This window comes from Diospyros lotus, chromosome 1 (assembly GCF_014633365.1).
Source record: "Diospyros lotus cultivar Yz01 chromosome 1, ASM1463336v1, whole genome shotgun sequence".
Classification (NCBI taxonomy): domain Eukaryota; kingdom Viridiplantae; phylum Streptophyta; class Magnoliopsida; order Ericales; family Ebenaceae; genus Diospyros; species Diospyros lotus.
The window spans coordinates 40,032,817-40,051,251 of NC_068338.1; the positions used below are offsets into that span (position 1 = coordinate 40,032,817).

Sequence of the window (18,435 nt, forward strand, 5' to 3'; positions counted from 1 at the left end):
AGCGACGTGACGTTAGGAATCGTGCCCCCCCAGTGAACTACACCAACATTCCCGACAAATAAAGATCTTCACCGTCACTTGTTATTGATTATGAAATAAGGTTATTATCTCTGTTAACGAGCAATGAGCCAACCAAATTAAAGGTCTAAATAACCTCACAATTATTATCGCTAAAATAAGACCTAAAGGCCTATGCGCTTAAGTATAGGATACTTAAGATGAAGGGAGGGTAGGATCGCCACTTTTCTCGTAGAGCGTGTTGAAATGAGAGAAGATGGCCCTACAACTAGCTAGAAGAAGAAGGTATCTAAAAATCCTACCCACAAAATGTATTGGCTATTCAATATAGCATTTATTTCTTGGTGAAATCCAATTATTATAGATTTAACTTAACCATAAACTATTCCAATCACAGGAGAGGAGACTCCTCGGGCAGTAATCTTTTGCTGTGCTGTGCTGCGCTGTGGTTGTAAGGAACCCTCCAGCAAGCAAGCAAATAGACGCTATGGGAAAACACCACAGGACTAGTTCAACTGTTCAATTCACGAATTTCTCAAAGGGATTTAAGCGAGGTGTTGATATATGATTCAAAATAAATTGATATAATTTTAATTGTTCATTTGGCTTTAATTTCATTTGATGTGCATTTCATTTGTATTTGGGGTGTATATATATATATATATATGTGTGTGTGTGTGTTAAGTGGTCGATTGCTTGTGGGCCATTGATCTTAGAGAAACCCTTGATCCAAGAATTGTCAGTTATTCTCCCCTTTGTATATAAGTTATTCTTGGCATTTCTATCGTCACTAATCACTTTTCACACCTTGTTGTTATGCACAAATTGATTAAAAACAAGAACCATAGATCGGAGAACAAAAAGAAGAACTAGATCCATTAGGAAGATGATCGACGCAAGGTAAATATATTTTTACTCCCTGTATATGTTGAATCACATGTTTATTTGATTGGTTGGGAGAGAGATTAATGAGCTTGAGTGCTAGGATTGCTCGAGTTGATTTGAGCGATGTACTCTATTGTGTTTGTATCGTTTATGTTTTCTAATTGATGTATTATTTTTGAGTAATCGTGAGATCTTGTGGTAGTTCTTGTATTTTTCGTTGTCTTATATCGATTCTATCGATTTTGTAAATCCATATATATTTTTAGTGGATTAACTAGGGTGAACCCCTATCGTGAGTAGAATCTTTTGATCCGAACACGTAAACGCTGTGTGTTTATATTTATGTTTTCGTTCTATGTGTTGCGTTCGTATTTCGTTTCTTTGATTTGTTTCGATTTGGATCTTGGTATTGTCGTAGTTGGTTATGTGTTTATTTCACATGTATTCTTAACAAGTGGTATTAGAGCCATTTGAGGGATAACCAAGATTGCGTTCTGAAAGATTCATATGGAGATCAACATCAGATAAGCTTAAAGGCGATTGGTAAGATTCGAAAGATCACGTCATTTAGGAAAGATCAGAGATTGCAATAGGCCTCCAACTCCGTAAGAATATAGTATCCTTTTTTCCCTAATCTTTACTATGTTCTTGAGATTTTTTAAATTGAAATCGAGATAGGTTTGGAAAGATAGCCATTGATCTTTAGTTTTTGGATTGGACTATCTCGGCATTGTTTACATTTACTGTAACGTTTCCTTTTACTTCCTATTGTAAGTGTATATCACTTGACTCTGTTGGAAAGATTGATTACATATTATTGTTCGGTATATTTGGAGAATAGTAATATGGTTTTGTAATGTTCCTGAATTTTTTATTTGAAACCTAGTTAAGATTATAAGGATTTCAATGAACATTTTACTCATTATCGATCCAAAATTTTTCGTTGTTTCATTTTTCTTTGTTGTTTGTGTTTTGTGTACGTTGGTTGTCTGGTGTAATTCTTGTTCCATTTTGTTTTTTGTGTTGCTGTTTTTTTTTTTTCCTTGCAAAAATAGAACCAAATAATGGCACCTATGAAAGTGGAACTCAAAAAATTCGATGGCCACAGGGATTTCCATGTGGCAGAAAAGATGAAGGTCGTGCTGGTGCAACACCAGTGTGTGAAGGCCTTGATAAAATAGAAAGAATGTAAGAAAGAAAATGAGACACCAAGGGCAATGACTGATCAAGAAAGGCAAGCCATGGACGAGCTGATGTTCAACCTTCTCATACTCAATCTCTCCGACAATGTCCTAAGACAGGTAAATGATGAGGAAACTGTTGCAAAGGTATGGAGTAGGGTGTTCACGGTACGGTTTGGCCGGTTTGAACCATTTTTAGCAAGCCAAACCGCTAGTGCGATTTTCTGATAAAATCAAATCGCACCGCATTTACGATCTGGTTTGGTGCGGTTTACCGCGGTTTGAAAATAACTATTGACAACATATAATATATTATAAAAATATTAGAAATAATAATTATATATTATTATAAACTATTATAATTTGTTGGCAATTATAATAGTTATATATTATTATAAACTTGTTATATATTATTATAAAAATATAAGGTGATTTTTATAATAATAAGGGTTGTAGGGGTTATTGGGGTGATTTTTATAATAATATATTTTTTATATATTTTTTTTTATATTTTCTTGGGCGGTTTGGTTTAAAACCAAACCACCAACCATACAAACCGCAAACTGTGCGGTTTGTACAACCACCAAACCGTTTTGGACCGCAAAAAAAAAAAATCGACCGGTTCGATTTGGTTTGGCCGGTTTTCACGAGGCACCAATTTTTTTGAACACCTCTAGTATGGAGTAAACTAGAGTCTTTGTACATGGTTAGGTCTTTGTCTAATAAGATATACCTTAAAGAAAAGCTCTTTAGTTTTAAGTTGGACCCTTCAAAAACCTTTAGAAGAAAATTTAGATGATTTCAAAGTTATCACTATAGGCCTAGCAAACATAGACGAAAAGATTTTTGACGAAAACCAGACTATTATATTCTTGAATTCCCTACCAAAGTCATATAAGGATATGAAAACTGCTATAAAGTATGGAAGAGAATCCCTTTCTTCAGAAGATGTTTTGGTAGCCTTAAGGTCAAGGGATCTTGAAACTAAGAAAGAATAGAAATCTTGTTTTGTTGAAAGTCTATATGTTAAAGAAAAGTCTAATAAGAAATCACATTCCAGAGGTAAAAAAGAGTCTATATCTTAATTTAAGGATAAAGAGAATTCAAAATCAGTGACTTGTTGGTTTTGTAAGAAATAAGGTTATCTTAGAAAAAAATTGTCCTTCGAAGCAGCAAGATTATAGACAAGAAAATGTAAATCTCTTAAATGGATATGAGAGTGGAAAAGTGCTAAGCATTTTAAAAGTCTTGGCACGAAAGATTTAGGGTGCATAAGCTTGAGAGGGTTGTAAGTGTTTACCAAGTGAGGCTTTTGGACTAAAAAATGGGTTAGAAATTTAGAATTTTGTAAATCCTATGTTATGGATAAATCCCATGGATATCTGTGTTATTGGTGAATCCCATATGTTGTAGTTTGCTTACTTTGTTTGTAGGGTTTTTCCCATGTTCCCTATTTTCTTTCTAGGGCTTAATTGTTTCTTTTCTTTGTTGTTGGATATTCTGGAAAGATTTGGGTATTCTTCCTTAGGCATTAAAAGTGAATCTTTTGAGAAGTTTAAGGAATTAAAATCTTAGTTGAATATCAAATATAAAAGAAGATTAAATTTGAAGAACTGATAATCAACCTAGAAATTAATGTGCCTAATCTTATAAGACTAGACAAACCTAAACAAACTGATAAGTTTGAGTTTGAGGTGAAAATTTTAAGGTGAAACCTTAAGAAATGCCACATCTAATGTGTTAGCCCTGATGCCTAATCATAGGAGGCTTGATAGAGTTAGATGATTCTATTACCTTTAGTGGCCTGTATTAGTTGAGTTTGTCTGGGTCGTAAGTTCGAGCAAAGCAATAATTTTTTACTCAAATGTGCTCTCGACGTAACTGGTAGGGTTGTAGGGTCTCTGATAAAATCCATTATCAATCTATTCTTAAATCAATGCAGAATTTGTTAAATTGATATAATTTTAATTGTTCATTTGGATTTAATTTCATTTGTATTTGGCTTATATATATGTGTGTATTAAGTGGTCGGTTGCTTGTGGGCCATTAATATCTGAGAAACCCTTGATCCAAGGGCTGCCAGCTATTCTCCCATTTTATATATAAGTTGTCCTTAGCATTTCTATCATCACTATTCACTTTAATTTCATACCTTCTTGTTATGCACAAACTAATTGAGAATAAGAACCCTAGATTGAATAACCAAATCCATCAAGAAGATGATCGATGCAAGTTAAATTTGTCTTTACTTCGTGTATGTGTTGAATCACATGTTTATTTGATTGGTTGGGAAAGAGATTGGTGAGATTGAGTGCTATGATTGCTCGGGTTGATTTGATCGATATGTACTCTATTACGTTTGTATCATTTATGTTTTTTTATCGATGTATTATTTTTGAGTAACCGTGAGATCTTGTGGTAGTTCTTGTATTTTTTTTGGTATTATATCGATTATATAAATCCATTGTATATATTTCTACTAAATTGATTAGGACAAAACTCTACCATGAGTAGAATCTTTTGATTCAAACACGTAAATGTTGTGTTTTCATTATATGTGTTGCATTTGTATTTTGTTTCTTTGATTTGTTTCGATTTGGATGTTGGTACTGTCGTAGTTAGTTGTGTATTTATTTCATAGGTATTCTTAACATGAGGCACCATTATATATATTTAAAAATAATAATAATATATAAACATATTGATATTCATTAATTTAATGTATTGAAAAATAAAATGTGGATGTCTTTTAATATTTATTATTATTGTTATTATATCTAAAATGCACGTTCATCTGATATCTGTTTTACATCCAAAATTAATGTTATTTCCCATTAAGAGCATGCATTAATTTGGCTTCCGAGCTCCAACCGAAGCACAACACATATAATAAAATTAACAATTGGGTCATACCAGCCCAATCTTGACTCTTGGCCCACGACCCAATCTCGACCCTCGGCCTGTTCCTTGGGCCACGACCTAATCTCGGCTCCTCGCCTAATCCTAGCCCTACGCCACCCTACAACATCATTACAATTCCATGTTGGGTACTCTCATGTCCGCTCAAGATCCCATCCTATTTATGGCAAATCCTATTCACATGAATGAGGGTCTCGTTGGCATCATGCCACCGTCAGGCAATCCCATCAGCGCTGGATATCTAGCTCCATCACTCTGCAAACACGCGACGCATACATACAGAAAAATATCTCCTCCTTCTATATAAACTAGCTCTCATTAGAGCCAAAGTATGTTCTTCTCTATCGTATTGATACTATGTCATTTTACTCTTTTATTTACTTGAGCATTGGATTGCTTATAAGTGCTTGCCAACTCCTGAAATCCATTCTCTATCGTTGCGACCTCGCGTCCAACCGCCACCATTTTGAGCCGGAAGATCAAGATTCATAGAGAATATTTTCCTTTCATGAAAGTTAATTAATTAAGCCATCACGACGGAGAAAACCACCACCACAGAAAAAACATAAACAACCACCAAAAACACAGATAATTAATAAAATATTTTCATTACTAGCTTATCGCAGAAAACACCATTTATCCAAGCTTTTAAGCTCGATCTGGATGGTAGCCTAAAGATGATGACTGTTTAGGAGGCAATGGAGGCAAGGCTCCAAACCAGGGATGGTGAAATCCAGGAACCTTAGGGAAGGGAGGCAGCTTTGGAAGTGGTGGAAAAGCTTTCTTGGGGATCTTCAGAAATGGATGATGACGAGGCTTCCAATATGGCGGCATTTGCTCCTCCTCCTCTGGAACAGCTGGTTTTTGGTGAGACTTCTGCATTGGTGGTTTTGGTTTGTAAACTGGACCAGGAGGTGGATGCGGCTTCTCGTATATGGGCACAGGCGGCGGAAGCGGTTTCTCAGGTACTGGAGGACAGAGCTCCGGTGGCTTCTCATGTGTAGGCGGCGGCAATGGTTTCTCTTCTGGCGGTGGTGGTAAGGGCTTTTCAGGGATCGGTGGAGCGGCCTCCGGTGGCTTCTCATATACGGGCGCAGGCGGCGGCAGAGGCTTTTCAGGCAATGGTGGAGCAGCCTCTGGCGGCGGTGGTAAGGGCTTCTCAGGGATAGGTGGAGCCGCCTCCGGTGGCTTCTCATATACGGGAGCCGGCGGCGGCAGAGGCTTTTCAGGTAATGGTGGAGCAGCCTTTGGCGGCTTCTCATATTCTGGTGCAGGTGGTGGAAGCGGTTTCTCTTCTGGTGGTTTCTCAGGCACTGGTGGAGGAGCCTCCGGCGGCGTTGACTCAGGAGGTGGATGAGGCTTCTCACATATGGGTGCAGGAGGAGGTAATGGTTTTTCTTCTGAAGGCGGTGGGAGTGGTTGTTTAGGTAGCGGTGGAGCAACCTCCGGTGGTTTTGACTCGGGAGGTGGAAGCGGTTTCTCATATATGGGCGCAGGCGGTGGGAGCGGCTTCTCTTCCGGCGGCGGCAGTGGTTTCTCTTCTGGCGGTGGTGGTAAGGGCTTTTCAGGGATCGGTGGAGCGGCCTCCGGTGGCTTCTCATATACGGGCGCAGGAGGCGGCAGAGGCTTTTCAGGCAATGGTGGAGCAGCCTCTGGCGGCGGTGGTAAGGGCTTCTCAGGGATAGGTGGAGCCGCCTCCGGTGGCTTCTCATATACGGGCGCAGGCGGCGGCAGAGGCTTTTCAGGTAATGGTGGAGCAGCCTTTGGCGGCTTCTCATATTCTGGTGCAGGTGGTGGCAGCGGTTTCTCTACTGGTGGTTTCTCAGGCACTGGTGGAGGAGTCTCCGGTGGATTTGACTCAGGAGGTGGATGAGGCTTCTCACATATGGGTGCAGGAGGAGGTAATGGTTTTTCTTCTGGAGGAGGTGGGAGGGGTTGTTTAGGTAGCGGTGGAGCAACCTCCGGTGGTTTTGACTCGGGAGGTGGAAGAGGTTTCTCATATATGGGTGCAGGCGGCGGGAGCGGCTTCTCTTCCGGAGGCGGCGGGAGCGGCTTCTCAGGTACTGGGGGAGTGACTTCCGGCGGTTTCGACTCAGGAGGTGGTAGCGGCTTCTCATATATAGGTGCAGGGGGAGGCAATGGTTTCTCTTCTGGTGGCGGTGGGAGGGGCTGCTCAGGTATTGGTGGAGAGACCTCCGGTGGCTTTGACTCAGGCGGGGGGAGCGGCTTCTCATATGTTGGAGCAGGTGGCGGAAGCGGCGATTCCACTGGCGGGGGAGGGAAGAGATGGTGATGGTGGTGAAGAAAGGGAAAGGGATGGCCAATGATGCCGAATGGCGGCCACGGGAGGTAGACCTTCGGGAAGGGCATTTTCCACGGGTGAGGCCAAGTGAGAGCAGAGGTGCACGGAGCCGGCGAAAACTTTAGTTTTCCAGCGGTGCTGAAAGTCTGCTTTTCACTGGATTTGTAGTGAAAGATTAACTTGGACGAGGCAAGGCCATAGCCGGAAGGGCATGGCGCCGCAGATGCCCTGTGAAGCTGTGCAAAGCAGTTCTCCTCCAGCTTTCCCATATCCTCTAACATGTCTGCCGGAATAGAGACTTTGAACTTGCCTTCATCGTCAAGCTGTCCAACGCCTCTTGTTTCGAGCTCTCCGTCTGGAAGCTTGCAGTCAATGGTGACCCCAAGACCTGCACAAAATCAGGCACATTAGAGATCATAGTCAAAACATTTTTCCTGCATTTATTTTCCGTACTGTATTAAAAACTTCTACACTAGTCAACTTTTTTTTTTTTTTTAAAACAATTACCATTATAGAGGGTATTTCGTTCATATTAATAAAATATTGTAAATAAATTTCTTACTGAATTGGGCTAAAGAAACAGATTATATAAAAAATTTACATAACTTGCACAAAATTTTATAAATGCTCTTGTATCGAGAATGTTATATTGCTTGCGTCAAATGATATAATGTTTGTATGACGCAAGCAAAATGAGAAAAAAGTATGAGCCCCATCTCTCCCCAAAAAACACTCTGTATGCTATCATCGGATACCCTGCCGGCGTCAAGTTTGTCGATGTAGATAAGAGAACAAATTTGTGCTCTCGCACGGGTTCCAGTTGTCTTCTGAAAACCAGACTCGACTAGGAAATTAACAGGGAATCGGTCCAAAAACTGGTTTAGTTGAAGCTAAAAACCAACCAATCTTTTAGCAAACTAGGCAATTGAACTAGAACTGCCTAGCCCCCCAATCCCCACCGCAGATGGCTGGGGCTGGCTACAGGGCCACTTGACAAGAACAGGAGTGTGTGTGTGTGTGTGTACCCCCCAGTAAAAAGAAACAGCAAATACCTGAAATGGACCAACTGGTGGCTTCTGGGCAGTCTCTGCATTCAGCAGACCCAATGACCTCTACTACTACAGCCTTGTCATGGCCACAGCAGAAGCTCAGCAGCGAACTCAAAACCAGCACCCAGAAACCCAAAACAACTGCACGAAGGAAATTCTGAATCCTCATCTCTCAACTCTCCCAATTCTATCAGCTTCTCTCAAGACTTGAGTTTCGAGTTACAGCCATTGATTGGTTTATAAAGCAGTGCAAGGGGCAGTTGGCCGCTGGCCTGCCTTTGCATGGAGAACTCAATTCAATGAAGAAGAGAGGTGTCATTAGAGGTGCTGTGGGTTTAAACAGACTTAAAGCAGGAAGTGGTTTGTTAGGGTGAGTAATAGAAAGTTTGCTTTATCATTCAATGAATTTCTTCTAGCGAATATCCAATACTCTCCCAAGTTCCCAACTAGTTCTCTTGTCTTTTCTCATGGTATTAAAGTTAACATTGAAAGTTCACGTGGTTTTTGTAGTTCTGGAGAGAAAACGGAAGCTTAAAGAATTCCAATTTAGATTTTCGTAATCTGGTCATGGCAGATTACACCCTGTACTTTATATTTTCCTTCCTTTGCACCCCCCCAACATTTTTAGTCATGACAGTAACTCCCTTGTACGCTCCTCTAAAATTGAAATTGCCAATGCCATTAAAATTGGTCAAAATTGATCAATAAAGTAATTGAAATTACTATATTATACTTGTTCATTTGCTTTATTCTTCCAAATGCCATTGGCTATTCTATTTATATTCTTAGCATTTTTCAATCTTTTCCTCCCTTCATTTTTTTTTTTTATATTAATTTTCTCACAGAAGATAGCAAAGACTCCTTTTATGCAAGCACAAAATCAACAATATTCTCCATCTACAATATAGTTCCGATCTATTTTTTGTTTTATTCTTACATTCCAGTCTTTCATTATTTTGTCTCTGCTATGAATTATGCATATATACACAGATAATGTTTAATTTTTTTTGTACACAAGATATTCTTTAATTCTAAAAATAAGAATTAAAATTTAATTCTAATTTTTAACTTTTTATTTCAAACAAACCAATTAAATTCTAGTTCTGTTGGAATCACTAACTAAAATTATAGAATAGAATTCCAATTCTATAAGAATTAGTTCCAAACGTGCTACTGCAGATTTAGCCTTCAATCCACACGGATGTATAGACTCTACTTGGACTTTGGACTTCATTTTATGCAATGGAATTTAGAGGTGTCAATGGGCTAGGCCCAGCGGGCCTATTTTTTCAATTTATAACTAAAAATATATTAAACAATAAAAAAATAGTTTTTTTTAACAACAATTTATAGAAATTAATTATTTTATTGTCAAAATCCTGTTAACATATGCAGCTGAAAATACGTAGTGGGGATTTAGCAGGGTGGGCCCGGGCCTGGCTGTTCACAGCCCATTACACAATATATCCATTTTGCGAATAGTATAGTATCACAGTAATGCCCAACAACAGTATGGAACACCATTTCAAAGATATCGTTATGATAATATATATAATTATAATAAAATTTGATATACATAAAAGCGTGTCAAGTATTTTTCTATAAATAATAATGATCTTAATACTAGAGAAACTCTGCTATAAAACACTGGCCTTTAATGGCAATGACATTAACTTTCGATTGCCCCATTGTCATAAAACAAAAAGGAGAGATTGAGGTCATCTCTTAGAAAATCAACCATGTCCGGCATCCCTTCCCTTGCCTTCAAACACCAAAGATCAACATACAGAACAGCAGTTTTCGAAAAGCATTTAGCATGAACTTGGCAAACAAAAAAGCCTCGTTCAGAATGTACACGCAACTGTATCGCAGATCCGATCTGCTTATACCTAGCTAGGAGGAACTGGCAAGTCAATGAACCGTCAAATTAATGAGAGTAATAATAGTGTTAACTTTCTTCTAGTAGAGCACATGTTTCATTTGTAGAGCAAAATCTCAGAGACCACAAGTAACTTTCAAGTACGAGGCTGGAAGCTCAGTCAACTAAAACGCAAACATGATCAGCTTAATTTAGTGAGGAAAATAAATATTGCCTTGACTTCACAAAACAGACAGTCTTTCTAGTAAGCAATCACATATATTCAACAAAGACGGCCACATCCACATCAAATTTGAACGCCATCAATTACACCAAACACGCACGAACTAATTCACGCCAAAAATCATAACAAATTCACCGCCAGATATGCTCAATCAGCCGATCATGAACACAGGCGAACTAACATATTCCACTCCACTGTAAATCGGAGGACAATGAATATAATTAAACATCGTTTCGGAATGTCGAGAATCGATCGTAGCAAAACTAGAGTTCGAAATGCAAGCAAAAGACAGTAGACTGTGAAATACATTGTGAAAATAGAAACGGGTGCAAACAACACAAACTCAAATTCAATCTGAAAGTGGAGAAAAAGATTTAGATCCGAGATACGAACCTTGGAGCAGCGGCGAAGACAGTAGAAGAAAAGGTAGGAGTAGGATATCCAAAATCAAAATCCTCGTTTTCGAGAGAGAGGGGGGGGCTCTGGAACTGAAGGTTGGGGCCCCCCAACAGCCGATTCTTGAGGCGGGTTGGGTCTGTTTGTTGGTGATGAGAAGTGAAGTGATAAATGGGTTGCATGGGCCAGACAGACACGAACTTAGTCGGACCCGGTCCCGTTTTCTTTCAACCCGGCAACCAAACCAATTCAGGTGGGAGTGGGATGTATATGCCACACTCACATTCCAATGGATCCCAAAAATTAAAACAGAAAGAAACATTACGAGAAATTTCAAATTTGTATTTGAAAAATGAATAATTCTATTCTTATTCGAATCCTTAAAATATGTATCATTTTTTTAAAAATGGGCATAACGGGCGAAATGAGAACAACAAAATCGATCATATAATTCCCCTTATTATAAGAAGCACACATCTTGAAATTTGTCTCTTTCTTTAACAATAATTTAAAACTGATAAAATTTACTCAGTTATATATATATATAAGAATAATAAACAAAAATTGATAAACAAATTCCAAGTTGCTGCTCTACTTTTATGTGTCATTATATATATACACGTATAGGAGAACTTGTGTCACTCCCATACTCCACTCCTCAAACAAGCAGCTTCCTCTTTGTTAATTGGATTTCAATGTAGGAAATGGTATTGGTGGGCACGTACCTCGTAAGAATATTTCTTGCTTATCTGTTTAGAACCAATGAGGATTATTAATATAAACAAGCAAACAGAAGAAAAAAAAATCATTGATTTGTTCGGGTCTTGTAACATTGAGCAAATTAAAGCAGAAATGAGGATGCTCGTAAAGGGCTGGGGCTGGTGGGAATTTGGAACCTTCAGCAAAACCAACACGAAGAATCATCTTCCGCTGGAAGTCGTGATCAGATCTTGCAGTGGACCAGATTCCAAGCATCAATTCCATATTCCAAAGCAATCGATTTTTCTTGTCTAATAAAAAAAAGCCCATAGATGTTAGATGTGGCCCATTACAAACCGCAAAAACTGAAACATTTAGTGAATTTGTGTTAGGCATATCTTAGACATGCTGCAAAGTCATCAAGGTTGTTTATCTACTCCGACCAGCAGAAGCTGAAGCTCCACAAATTAACCCATCCATTCACTGAAACTGGTCATTCCGACTACAAAAATCTTTTCCATTCAATAAGACTACTTATGATTACTTTTTATTTCATGATGATAAGGGAAGGAACTCCTCCAAGATGGACCTATTTGACCCACCACCACCCCCCCCCAACAGAATATTCTTAATACCGACAGTCAACTACAAATAATTGATATAAATGACCCTCCATGTTTACTTAGGCGGATCTTCAAATTCAAACCCTCTAAACTCATGAATGATTGATGGATAGTTTAGAAATTGATAACCACGTTCGTATGTCGGTTATTTTGAAGTATTTATTATTGAGTTTAAGTTTTGTAAGTTAAATATTTCATTTTTTAAGTCTTTATCATCCATACTATTATATAAATTATTACGGTTACGTAATTCATATTACGTATGTATAGATAAAACAAAAAAAAAATTAAATTAAATCAAAATTCATTAAATAAAAACTGATAATCTAGTCTAATTTTTACTAAATACTATTTGACTTTATAAGTTTTATTAAATTATTATTAATCACATTATTATACATAACAACAAAACATCAAATTGAAAAAAATTAATAAACGTACGCCATGTCCCTTAATCATCATGCCTTCTTCTTCTTCTTTCTTTGGGAAAAAAAAATTATCATTTAAATCTCTCTCCCTCTCCCTACACTGTCTTTCGTATTTTGTTTTTTATTTAATAAATTAATTATTATAAAATTATTATGTTAATATTTTCATTAACACACGTATAATTTATAAAAATAAAACGTGTCGTTTTCCATAAATGGGCTTTCTTTTGCCCATTTATCATTAATGCATTCGGCTTAATTTTGAGGGGGCCACAGTGCCTAATTTTGCGTCGGCACGTGTCAACTTCCATCGGTCTCGTTGACAATTGTCTTAAACGGAAGGATAAGGTGGCGTTTCGGCTGATGCACCGGCATCATGCCACGTGTAGGTGGAGATTAATTCATCCGAAGGCGAATTTGACGGCATTACTAAAATGATTATTTTCTTTAGATGAGATGAGATTACTAAAATTATTTGATTTAGGTCTACGCAAATCTCGAGGAGAGCAACCGGCTGAGGTCGGCCTCTCCCCGCCCCCACTGTAAGTTGGAATACACGTGAGCGTAGACTATATTTTCCTTTCTTCAATACTACTGTCCTTCCATCTCTTATTTCTTTTTTGAAAAGGAAGACCGTTTCCTGCTTGGGGAAATCAAACTTGCTTTTTAATATTCATTCAAGAAAATAGTTAGTGCTCCATGTCTCTACTTCTTTTTTTTTTTTTTTATATTCCAAAAAATAATACAAGCCAGGCATCCTTTTAATTATAATTAATTATGCAAACTATAAAAATGTGAGGATGATTTAACCGTAAAAATTATGTTGTAACAAGACGATTTTACTAATATTTATAATTGTAATATATATATTTATTTTTTATTTATAATTAATGTTATTAATTATTTAAATATTTTAAAATATATTCCCACTAATTACAAAAAGCAGAAAGCTAATTGAAGGGAGACAAAAGGTAGATGGGGGGTTTAAAAAGTCAAAGTTGTGTATTTGATGCCACCCAACGCAAAAGGCAGCTTTGAAATTTCTCCTCCTCCCTTCTCAACCGTCTCTCTCCCCACCCCAATGTGCGTCAACTTAATTTAGAAATTAATACGGGCCACGCTCTCCCCCGTTGATGTCGCTTGCCTTGTCCAAAGTGCAAGCTTTATTGATCACCATCTCTTTTCCCATTCACCTGTTTTTGTTTTTTTTTTTTACTTTTGCAATCAAAAATGTTTTTTCATATTTAAAAATAATATTTAGCGTTACATTTTTATATTAATATGTTATATTATATCATGTGTTTAATCAATATAATATGGGTATCACACTAAGTATTACTCATAAATATTTAAATAATATTTTTTATTTTTGCAATAGATATGTTTTGAGAGTTTGAACTTAAAGCTATGGTGTGAAAAATATTTAGGCCCTCATATATGTGTGATTTGTCTATGTGAATAGATTGCAGTGACATTATATATATATAATTTTATTATTGATAAAAATTAATAAGCTATTACATTTTAAATATATATGAAATAAATTTACCGAAGACACATGATAATATATTCACAAACATGACTATTGGGGCATAAATATTCATCTTAAAGAGTTAATCAATGTAAGCACATAAAAATTTACGTATAATTTATTATTCTTACCATTAAATCATAAAAAATAATATTATAATTTCTTATTATCAAGTCAATCTTGTCATATATCATCTAAATAAATAAAATTTTTTGAATCTCTACAATTTTGATTGTGAAGTCCAAGGTGTGTGCTAGTTTATTCGTCAAATATCTCACCTATATAAGACTAGCTAGGCCTAGGCCAGAGTCTTTAGGTAAGTTATCGTTCCACCCATGACTAGTTCCTAACTTCCACTGCATGCCATGCGACGAATTGTAGATAATTGCAACTAGCTAGCTAGAACAAAAAGTTTTCTTATACTTTTTTTCTTACAATATTATTATAATGCTTGAAGTGATGCTAACAAGTCCTCCTCGCATCGCATAATGCTGAAATTATCGTAAAAAGAAGGTTAGGCACGTACATACAATTTTATGAATAGAGTGGGTATTATTATTGGGGTTGAATACATTAATTTGCTTATATAAATGTGCTAGTATAGGCAATTAATCAATCAGATTGTCATTTTGGCACCCTACACCTACAGCGCATGTCGTTTGGAACCAAACCTCGTTAATTAAGAGAGAGATAAACCTTTGACTGTGGTTCTTCTGTATAGATGCAGCATGTCCTTAATTTCTTGAGTATTAATTAATTAATTATTATGGTACCCAGCAGTGGCCTCGCTAATCCATCCACGTGGCATATTCTCTCGCTCAATTTGAAAACATTAATTCTTCCTATAGCTAATCAACAATTCCTGCCGACGCCACTGGCCTATTCTTGTCGTACACGTATCAGGAATTCCGAATAATTACCAATTTGTTTTGAATCAATTAACAAGAAGAAGGCGACAAGACGAGATTCGTAGATTACCCGCCCTCTCTTCTTGATAATAATGTTATTATTATTTCTCTTTCATCTGCGTACTGCGATCGATTAGGGATTCCATAATTTTGATCGGAGATGCGGTTTCTCCCCTTAATTATCAGTACTCTTAACTTAATCCATTGCGCTTTGAACTGATGAGTTTTGACACCAAAATTATATATAATTTTTGTAATCTAACTCCGTATATTATCAAAAGTTGTTTATTCGATCTGTTGAGAATTAAGAAAAAGTTTAAAACTCCATTAAATATAATAATAATATGAATGAAGTAACATCAAAATGTGACACTAATAATACGAATACGTACGTACGAGCCTGAAGTTTTTCCTTTTTGTTAATATATATATATATATATATATATATATACTCTCGCTCGCTTTGTCTTATGTTAATAGCATCATCATGCATGTATGTATCTAATCAAACTTGTGTAAGCCACAATCGATTAAGTCAATCCAGTGATTTCGTTAAACAGCTAATTATTACTGCAGCGTTCGGACAACCTGCTTCACCTTCAAGAGAATAAGACCAAAGATCATTGACAAAGATCTGACAGACTATATATATATACATATATATTCTCAGTCATAAATAAATTAATAATGAAAAATGATTAAAACAAAGCCACCAATCGACGTTTCAAACAGCTAGCACTACTGTAATATGTTTTCCAGAAAATGCAAACATATATATTTATATATGTACACGTATATATATATGGCTCAAAAAGGATTGAAAAAGATTACTTGTAAATATTACTCTAATTTGTAGAGTGAATCTCTAACTTTACTAATATTTAGATAATTATTTAGGAATTTAAACAAGCAATTAATCAAATTACTAACCGAGTGAAAGATGACAATATTTCTGGTCAGCTTATGATCATACAAATTAATATCGCTGAAAACATCAAATTAAGTTTATGAATATATACAACAAACAGTCGTGGGTGTGTGTGTGTGTGACGTGCATAGCAACAAATATGAGGAAGGAATACGCGTGCCATGAAACTTGAAAGGAGGACTCTATTATTCCAAAAGCTTAAAATAATAAAATATATATATATATATTTAATAACATATTCAGCAGCGGCGGAATTAATAGTAGAGATGAGTCCCCTGTGAAAATCGTAAAATTTTATTCACATATTATTATTTTATATTAGAGAATAAACAAGTGGGTTTTGGGTAATGACTATGGACTAGTGGCTGCAACTGGGGTGTGTTTGATTGTCATCCAAGTTAGGGCTCAACTGGGAGCCTTCACTTGAAATATTTTAATTATTATTATAGTTGATAAAGTAAGTAACATTAGATTAGCACATCGTTCCAATTAATAAAATATTTTTATACTTCTACGTGGGCCAAGGCAAGATAAATCTGAAGAAGGAAGGGAAGGGAAGGGAAGGGAATGCCCGGGAGGGAGTAGGTTAAAGATTTAATTAGGGTCTTTATAATTTCTGTTTAAATGTATTGCTCGTTCATTTATTTATATTGATGTTCTGCAACAAGAAAAAGCAAGAAAGCAGTGGAGTAGGTTAAAGTTTAATTACTATCTGTACGGACGATCCAACCAAGGTTACCTTATTCATTTAGTATTTGTTAATCAAAATATAAATTAAAAAAAATAAGATATAAAAGATAAGTGTAGTGGAGATGAAGATATTAAGATGGTTGTGTAGTCATACAAAAAAAAGATAAAATTAAAAATAAAATTATTCATAATAAAGTAAGAGTAGTGTCAATCGAAAAGAATATAAGAGAGATTAGACTAAGATAATTTAGTCATGTGAAAAGAAGACCAAAAAACGCTCATGAGAAGAGTAGTTGATAAAATAAAACAATTAATAAAATAAAATAAAAGAGGTAGAGCAAACTCAAAATTTTTTTATGAGAGACATTAAAGTTTGATATGAAATATATGAGTTTAAATGAAAATATAATAAAAGACAGAAATACACGGATGTCTAAAATTTATGGAACCGACCTTACATAGTGGGATAAAGGTTGAATATGTTGTTGTTGTTGTTGTTGAGATATAAAAAATATTTTAAATATAAATATTTTTTATTTATTAAATTTATATAACAAATATTGAAAAAAAATTAGGTGACTTTTTATCTAAAATTGTTTAGATAAATTTATCTCTTTCCCTCTAAATAAATTTATTTAAAATTTTACAAATAAAAAAATGACATATATGTATCATAATGAATTTAAAAAAATAATAATAATTTGATTAAAAAAATAAAATAATTTTTAATTTTATTTTGACAATTACATATCTTAGTTCAGAAAATATTATAATCTTATATTGATAGAATTTTATCTTATTCATTTCAACAAACGGTATCTAAACAAAATAAAATTATCGTCTCAATTATGGAGATAAATATTTACATCAAATTTTTATTCTTAATTATCCTAAATACAGAGAAATTTTTTATATTCAATTATTTACCCTTTTTTAAAAAAAAATACAAATCAGAAAGTTCATAAAACAAAAGGCATTAAAAGAGTTTTATCTTTCTGACTATGGTAACAATGTACGATATTTTACATAGTTTTATGTTGCCTTATTGTACTACTACTATTATTATTATTGTTTTAGATATCATATTTACAAAAAATAGTAGATAATCCTTTTATTAGTACAAAGGACTTTCCTAATCAATTGTATTCATGTAAATTAGACAATAATATCTCAAGATTAAAAATTTATTTATTTATGATCAAATATACATTTTATTAATTTGAGAAAATAGTTAGAAAAAATTACAAATAAACATAATGGCGTATTATGCTTTTTTATTTATAAAGTTACCAATTACCTTAAAAGATAAATCAATTTAGAGAAGAAAGATAACAATGAAGTTGCCAAAATTTAATTTGGATATTCCAAGGCCATAATTAAATTTCCATTTGAAAAATGAAATCTCTTTATTGCCCCACGTCAAAATCCTTCTCAATCTAATCAAAATACAATTATTATAAAATATTATTATTATTCACCGTAACGCGAACTCCCAATTTCTCTTTCCGTTTTTCAAGGTCTAGGTGACTGACTGACTCCTACTGAAATTATTAATTATATATTTACCTATGTATATGTAAACATCACACGCTTCCCACGTGCTTTGGAAGCGCGTGACGTTTCGGTGACCCAAAAAAATTAAAAAACCGCAGAAATATTTTCCGACGGAGAGATTTATTGCTACATAATCTGCGGTGATGGAGGGAGAAAGATTTGTCAAATGCGGTCGGAATGAAATTGAAATTCGGGCCAAATGCACATCACACCCCAAATGAA

General features: G+C 35.5%; 1 protein-coding gene across 1 annotated transcript; it reads right to left on the reverse strand.

Annotated features, from left to right (window-relative positions):
• Positions 1-5,617: 5,617 nt before the first annotated feature.
• On the reverse strand, positions 5,618-8,630 carry LOC127795929 (proline-rich protein 4-like). The gene is made up of 2 exons (XM_052327912.1): positions 8,358-8,630; positions 5,618-7,693 (listed from the first exon to the last, which is right to left on the reverse strand). The coding sequence occupies exons 1-2, from the start codon at positions 8,521-8,523 to the stop codon at positions 5,652-5,654; spliced, it is 2,208 nt and encodes a 735-aa protein (XP_052183872.1). The 5' UTR covers positions 8,524-8,630; the 3' UTR covers positions 5,618-5,651.
• Between the last annotated feature and the right edge of the window lie 9,805 nt (positions 8,631-18,435).